General features: G+C 43.5%; 1 protein-coding gene across 1 annotated transcript; it reads right to left on the bottom strand.

Moving 5' to 3' along the window:
* Positions 1-2,554: 2,554 nt before the first annotated feature.
* LOC125529331 (F-box/FBD/LRR-repeat protein At1g13570-like) lies at positions 2,555-5,364 on the bottom strand. The gene is made up of 5 exons (XM_048693744.2): positions 5,123-5,364; positions 4,563-4,901; positions 3,608-4,468; positions 3,379-3,522; positions 2,555-2,962 (listed from the first exon to the last, which is right to left on the bottom strand). The coding sequence occupies exons 2-5, from the start codon at positions 4,893-4,895 to the stop codon at positions 2,648-2,650; spliced, it is 1,653 nt and encodes a 550-aa protein (XP_048549701.2). The 5' UTR covers positions 4,896-4,901; positions 5,123-5,364; the 3' UTR covers positions 2,555-2,647.
* Between the last annotated feature and the right edge of the window lie 2,580 nt (positions 5,365-7,944).

Genomic DNA, 7,944 nt, shown 5'->3' with positions numbered 1-7,944 from the left:
CACGCCCTCCTCCGCCTCGCGCCACCGCCAGCGGGCCCGGCCGAGCAGGTCGTGTCCGAGGCCGCCACGGCCACCTGCAGCATCATCGCGCTGCTCCTCTCCTTCGACGGGGTCCTCGCCGGCGACGACCCACGCGCCGGGCGGCTTCTCATCCGCGTCTTCCTCGCCTGGGTGCGCGCCAGGCACGCGCCCGTCCACGCGGCCGCGGTGCCCGGAGAAGCTGCGCAGAACACCGACGAGGACCCCGATGATGCCCCGCAGAACACCGACGAGGGCCCCGATGATGGCCTGCAGAACGCCGACGAGGACCCAGATGATGCCCCGCAGAACGGCGACGAGGACCCGGTTGCAGCTGACAAGCCCGACGAGGAGGAGAAGACGGTGACCGTCGTCGTGTCGACTACCCAGGAGGCCCTAGAGGGTGTACTCCTGTGGGACGAGCGGGGCAGCATGATGGTGGTGGACGTGCCGGCCCACCTCCAGCGCCAGGACGCGGTCGACATAGATGAGTTTCTGAGATCACGAGGTGCGACTCCCGCGGCGCTGCGACGAGGTCCCGTCCTCAACCACATCCTCACCGGTGCCGGTGGGCAATGGCGCTGCTGATTCTTGCACTTGTGTTTGCTCTGTTGCCTGGCTCTCGCCTCTGGCCGCAATTGCATATTGAGCTGCTGTAGAAACTTGTTTTGCTCTGTTGCCTGGTTGCAGTTTCAGCTGCAGAAACTGAACCAAAGCTGGTTTGTTGCTTAGTTTCAGACTCAGTTTCATATTGCTGCATGCATAAACTGAACCAAGATGGTGCGTTGCGGCTTGGTGTCGAATCATGTTGCTGCATGCATAAGCTCAACTGAATCAAATTGGTCTGTTGCTTACTTTCGATCCGACTGAACTTGACCAAATTGGTTTGTTGCTTAGTTTCAATCTGTCGTTATGATCACGGATTTTTGTTATGCGTCATTTTGTTTCTCGGCATTGCATGAGATCTTTGTGTCAAAAGCGCTGTCCTTATGATTGTTGTTTTGCGTTTCTCGAAACGGTATTATATCTTTGTGTCAAAAACAAGCACCAAAACCACTCTAGGTATACAACAGTCCTGAATCATGCCCTGCCGATTCCGTTTTCAGTACTTAGCCTCCATAAAAAAAAACAGGGTATTCTTTCATATGCTGGAAATTGGAAACCTTGATGTCCATTAAAAGCACTTTTGCATTCAGGTAGATCATACACAGAACAACGCACATCCGATCAAGTGGAACATAATATAAGTCATCATCTATTTCAAGGTGAGCAGCGAGCTATCAAATATCGACTGTCAAGTTAATGGAAGGCTCCTCAAACACCCCGCTCGACCTCATTCGACAACCTGTGACTGCTGCACGGAATCCTTCGGAGCTTCGGTGATCAACTTACTGTACCTCTCAGCCGCCTTTTCCATGCAAGTCCTGATAACAGGAGACTGAGAAATGTTAAGCTGCTTAGTGTACAGTATCATCAGTGTACATGTTATTAAAATAGCAAACACCTGACATAATTTGATAACAGCGTTACATCTTAATTTTCCTGACCTTCAGCATGTTCCATGTCTTACAACCCACTTTGCCACTTTCAATGCTTTCTTCAGTATGCATACAACATTGTTGACAGTTTATATTACTAAATAACCTAAAACAGAGAGCCACCCTGAAGGTGCAGTATTCAGACAACAACAAAAATAGCACTGTTATCAAAGGATTCACCTACAATCAACAGCATGATTCACTTGGAAATGACAGTAGGAGAACCAACACCTTCAAGAATTCAAGAATATAATTTCATAAGGAAAGGCATAAATATTAAGGAAAAAAGTTAATCATTCATGCAAATCAGAAAACCAACAAATTAGATGGCGGGCATTGATGAATAATACCGCTTCATCTTGTATTTCTGTGACATGAAAATCATACAAATGTATCAGTTTAAGATTTAATTCAACGGATACAATAGGAAAAATGATGAGGTAAATTAAAAATTACCTTAAGTCCAGGAGCAGCAGCTCAGCTCTGCAGCTGCGTGCTTGCCTGAGTAGGTAAGCAGCGAGCTCGACCAGCGGAGGCAGCTGCTGGCGCCCGGTGCACAGGCCAGCAGGAGCTAGCAGAGGAGAGCACAACCGGTAACCAGAGGAACAACAGCCGGTAAACCAAGAGGAATAAAAATAGAAGAATTATACAGAAGCAAGCAGTTACTCGTTAGGCGGGAATGCTTTGGACGATCGGATAACACCCAGCGCCACACCTGGTAGCACAGGGGAGACGGCGAGGTGAAAAAAAACTAAAACAACTAGGGCTGCGTGCCTGCTAAAAAAAGAGAAGGCCCCATGTGTCCATACATGTCATGCAGGGAGGAAGCATATACGTCATCCAAAATGGGGTGAAAACGTGGAACTCCGAGGTTAATAGAGTTGTACGCAACGAGTACTGTAGAGGAGGGCAAATAGCGGATTTATGCAAAGGGAAGCATGTTCATTCAATTCAATATTATAATGGACCATGCAAAACCAAGTCACAATGCACATAACAGTAACCAATGCAGACATGTTTAAAGATGCCGCCAATAGGATTTTCCATCCCCAGATAGAGATACAATGTACATCCCTATACCAACAAATCCCTTACAGTAATATTAGGGTGCACTTGGATGAAATCTTCCCTTCAGGATACCTTCTAGCAATTCTATGGACCGCGTCAACAACCATTTTCGTGTCCTGTTCACGGCCTTCTAGGGGATATTTGTCTGAATGGTCTATACTTAAAATCTCCAGTGCAGGGGAATTTTCCACCATGTGCGAAAGGAACTCAACTTGACCGATGCATGCTTTAAATCCTGTAACGTACAAACTCTTTAAGTTGTTGAACAGACGCTCCGGTAGCTTCCTGATTGGTTCATCAGATTCTTGTACCGAATGCACGTAACTGGGGAAACGAAACTGCAAGTTTAAACCAAAAACCATGGTAAAAAAAAAAATTTAGTTTGAACCAAAAATGAAGTGTGATGCGAAGGATTGTGACTATTACTGAAAGTCAAGAACATAATGTGAGTACGTGAGCAAATCTCAAACAGACTTTTGTCAAATTGTCATTTTATTTCTTGAAAGATTCGTATTGAATAAAAAAACTAGTAGCTTCCAAACAAAGAGAGTGCTAAAACGAACAACAAGTAAGTTTAGCAGTCTATATCCATCCGTCACTTCCAGGACAGCATATGCAATAAAAGAAACTGTCCAGCACAGCACTTCTCATCACATATTATACTCGAACGTGCCTCTAAGTTGACAGCATGATAGTTGGCATAATGAGACATCCAATGCGTTGAAAGAAGCTGTAATGCAATATGAGTACTTACGTGCAGCTCTAACTTCTTGATGAAAGGAGCAGACCTCACAAAAGAGACCAAAGATAATATATTGAATTCTTGGATATAGACCAACCTCAATTGTAAACACGTCATCTGAGAAAACTTGCATCGGTAATGCATCAAACAGGGAATCTGAAAGATAGATAACCAAAGGTCATGATCAGTCATGTGATATTATAGGATAATCCATGACTTAAAGGAAGGTATAAGAGCGAACCTTTGGAGGTTCACAGGCCGTATCGAGGGTCAGATGTTGCACATTTATAAGCACATTAGCAAGAACAGTAATAGTGTGCTCGAGCGTGTCTCCATAATACCATATGTTTGCACATTTCAGTTCCAATGATTTACTGAGGTCAATAGGCACCGCCAGTCCTCTGTATTCGAAAGTCGCAAGGTTCACGGCATGGAATGCTATATTTGTTAATCTGCAGGTAGCAACTTTCAAGTATAGCAGGTGGGGCAGTGGGCCGTTAACCTTTAGTTCACCATTGAGATGGCATCTAACAATACTCAGCCACTCTAGGTTACAGCAGTTTGACAACATATGTTGAATATCCTTCCCATTGACACTCACTATGCTCAGATCAAGCTTCCTTAGGTTAGGGAAACCACTAAAATGCATTGGTGGCTGGAAATCTACAAAGCTAAGATGAAGTTTCTGTAGACGGTGTATACTGTCCTCGTCTAAAAGCTCAAATGGAAATTTGTACCGATCAACACAACCTGGAGGTTGACGCTGTTCTCGTGCTAAATCAAAAACTAGTGCCTTTGTCCGCGATGATACAGCAAAACGAACCCAATTATCAAGATGTTCAACCAACATCCGGTTCAACTCAATTTTGATTTCAAGCTCTTCAACCAACTTGCCACGGCACTGTCCCAGGACTCTATTAACAATGTGACTGAACACTAGATTATACACTCTTTTCTCATAATTATTCTTGCCACGTATTGTATTTCCATCAAAACTCAGTTTAGGACAAACTGTCCACAAGTATCTCCATTTCCTTGATACAGCACTGGTTCTTACAGCCTCTTCCAGAGACAACTTTGACAAAACTGTGCATAACACGTCCTGCAGAACAAAAAATATATTGTAGTTGCGCACAGGTAGAAATTAGTAATCCGCAGTCAAGAGACGAGCTGGAGCAAAAATATTGACATAGTACCTCTGGAAGGTTTCCAACCAGATCAACCGGCGGTTCCTCTCCATCGGTTGGTTCGTGCCAGAGGTAGTCGGACAGAACTCCACAGATGAGAATAGCACACAGATTAAATCGACCGTTCACTGCTATTCCCTTGGCATGGATTGCTCCGCAGATGAGAATGGTCAGCAGTTGAAACCGGCCGTTTGCTATCAGCTTTCGATCGAACACTTCACATCGTATTATGTGCTCTGATATAGCTCTGAAAGCCAGAATGGTGAATGGCTCAATTCGATGGCTTGATATCCTTGGATGGCAATGATCCACTGTACTTATACCAGGCACGAAGTTCCCCATTGTGAACTGCAATGAAGTGCAAGGAAGAACCCAGTTAAAGTATTTTTTTCCCCAAACAAATATTCATCAGAAATCAAGCCCCCATCACCACCAAAAAACGAAGGAAAAAAAAACTGTTTCCTTTGGTGGGGAGGGACATGGGCAGATCCAGATGTTGTGCACCCAGAATATCTCGAGGGCAGCAATGGATTTTAAGTAATCGTGGATGGATGAGAGTGTGCTCATACCTCAGAAACCCACCGGTGGCCGGAATTGCGGAGCCGGAAGGTCGAACTGGAAGGGGAACGGTGATGGCGGCCCGTGAAAGGCGGAGGGGTTGGGGTGCTCGCCGCGGAAGAGGAGTAGGCGGAGGAGAAGAGGTCGGGCACCGGCAGCGGCCGGTGGGTCAGCCGCCGTGGGTCGCTGGGACTGAGGAGAGTACGGCGGAGAGGAAAACGATGGGGATTTCTGATGCCAGCTTTTATTTTTAGCAACGTATTATTGGTGTGGAATTAGGCACAATTCGAAAAGAAGTCCAAATTTGTGTCCAGCTTGATTTCAAAGTCCTCCTCTTCTCGGGAGCTTCCTATAATGCTAATTGCCGAACGCTCACTAAGAAGGAACCCCCAGCGAACTCCCTCGCGGTCGTTTGATTTGATTGAGATCAAATAATGGCAGTTTTCTGAAAAGATCGACTCCTCTAGAAAAGAATTGCCATGAGAAATTTTCACCTCTACAACTAAAATTGCGGTAGAAGACGTTCACAGTAGCCACCCTTCCAGCGAATGTTCGCCTGATAAGAAGGTCCTTTGTTTAAATTTAATCACATCCTTTCTGAAAGTAGGCATCTACTAAATCTTTATTGTAGGGAGAAAATCAATATTGCAGCGCAAAAATGTCACTCCAAAACAAAAAAATGTTTCCGCCGCTTGCACCGGCCTCCTCTCACAAGCATAGCAATGATTCCTCAGACCCATCTTTTGATGATTAATACACCATCGATTTATGATCTACGGGAGGTCGTGTAAAGACAATAAAGAGAAGGTTGATGCCTGAAGAGAACTCAATAGCGATGATGATGACACGGTGGGTTTACATTAGATGAGTAAAAGGCAAACATCATGCCTATGGAGTTCTAATCAATGGGATGATTACAATGAGGTGGAACCAATCTACTCAGATCAAAGTTATGGGCCTCCAGAAATCAGATATTGTTTGACGGAGGATCGCCTACCCTTTGTATACGTTGACGTGTGTCGGTAATTGACATGGATGATTGTGGAGGCGGTCGTTGCTGGAAGTGTTCTGGCACTTTCATTTCAAGCATGCAGTGTTTTGGGATAGTGGCCTGATGGAGGTTAGCATCCATGTCTGCTCTTTAAAATATGTTTGCTACCTTCTAGTGATGTCCAACAATTCTTGATCTTGTTGTAGTCCGATGATGTGGGACTGTTGGACACACTCGCCTCCGTCTCATCGTGACAGGACCAAGAGTTGGCGAGCGGCATAAGAATCCTAGACGCAAAGGGTACATGTCACATTATTTAGTCATTCTCAAATTTGGAGGTTCAAATAAAAATAAAAGAGCAGGAAATTAAACGGATAAATAAATCGTCGAGCAGGTGAAAGAAAGATGATATGTGATGCTAGGAGTGCAAGTGTTGCACTAAAATGATAGTCGAAGTGTCGGATAGGTGGTGTTGAAAGATACAAGCGTGGCCATGGAATGGCTAAGAAATGTAGAGCCCGGTAAGCATAAGAAATGTTGGCCTTCAAGGCCATGATGAGATTTCCTATTATCTCAGGATGATCATAAGGACATATTGAAATTTATTCAATTGTTTTTTTGTACTCTTTATCTGCATGTTATTTATGTCACTAGTAGAAAAATGACCATTTTTCCCGATTTATAAGGGCCTTTAGTCCCGGTTCTGAAACCAGGACTAAAGGGTCGTTACTAAAGGCCCCCCTTTTAGTCCCGCTGCCCCTCCACGTGGCCGCTGCGTGGAGGTCCATCTTTAGTTCCGGTTGGTGTCACCAACTGGTACTAAAATAAATTTTATGATTTTTTTGAAATTTTGTTTTTGAATTTTTTCCCGAATTTTCAAATTTCTGAATTATTTTAACCTCTAATCTCTAATCAGCCCTCATCACTGCTCAATTTAACCTCTAATCTCCAATCACCCCTCATCATTCCAAATCATATAACTTCTCGAACGGTCACCCATCCTCTCACTACCCCAGACTGAGCACGCTTAACTTCCGGGTTCTATTCTCCCTCGTTTCCAAGTCTGCACTTGTTGTTTTCCTGACAATAGTAAAATGTCAATCCTATTAACCCTCAGGAGTTTAGGTTGAGCATGAAGTCACACATTTCACTGTTTGAGAAACTATCGTTCTAAAAAACAATAATTATTTAGTAACACTAATATTTCTTGAATTAGTAGTTTGACCATTGTTTGACCATAGTTTGACCAGATTTGACCAAAATTCAAAAAAAATTGAAATAATTATTTAGTAACACTAATATTCTTGAATAATTATTTAGTAACACTAATACTTCTTGAATAAGTAGTTTGCCCATAGTTTGACCAGATTTAACGAAAATTCAAAAAAAATGAAATTTGAGCATAACTTTTTTTCCTTTTAGAATTTGAGGATTCTAAAAATTTGCAAACAGACCGTAGACTGTCAAAACCGGATGTGTATTTTCGTGCTGAACATTTTGATATATTATACGTTTTTTTCTGACATCATATGCAAAAGTTATAGCCGTTTTACATTTTCCCTACAATTTTTGCAAAACATGTCCAAATTTAAGTTTTTAAATTTTCCTAACTAGTAGATGTAGTAAAATAACTACATCTCGAAGGATTTTAACTTTTGAAGTTTTTATCATTTTCTTTTGCTTTTTACAAAACTGAAAAGGCGATACACCGGAGGGGGGAGGATGTAGGATTTGAAAATTGCACCATTAGTACCGGTTCGTGGCACGAACCGGTACTAATACTAATGGGCATCGCACCCTTTAGTCCCGGTTCGTGGCACCAACCGGGACTAAAGGTTCCAT

Source organism: Triticum urartu, chromosome 4A (genome assembly GCF_056163025.1).
Source record: "Triticum urartu cultivar PI428250 chromosome 4A, HENAU_Tu73, whole genome shotgun sequence".
In the NCBI taxonomy this organism is placed as follows: Eukaryota; Viridiplantae; Streptophyta; class Magnoliopsida; order Poales; family Poaceae; genus Triticum; species Triticum urartu.
This window is presented reverse-complemented; position numbering and strand designations above follow the sequence as displayed.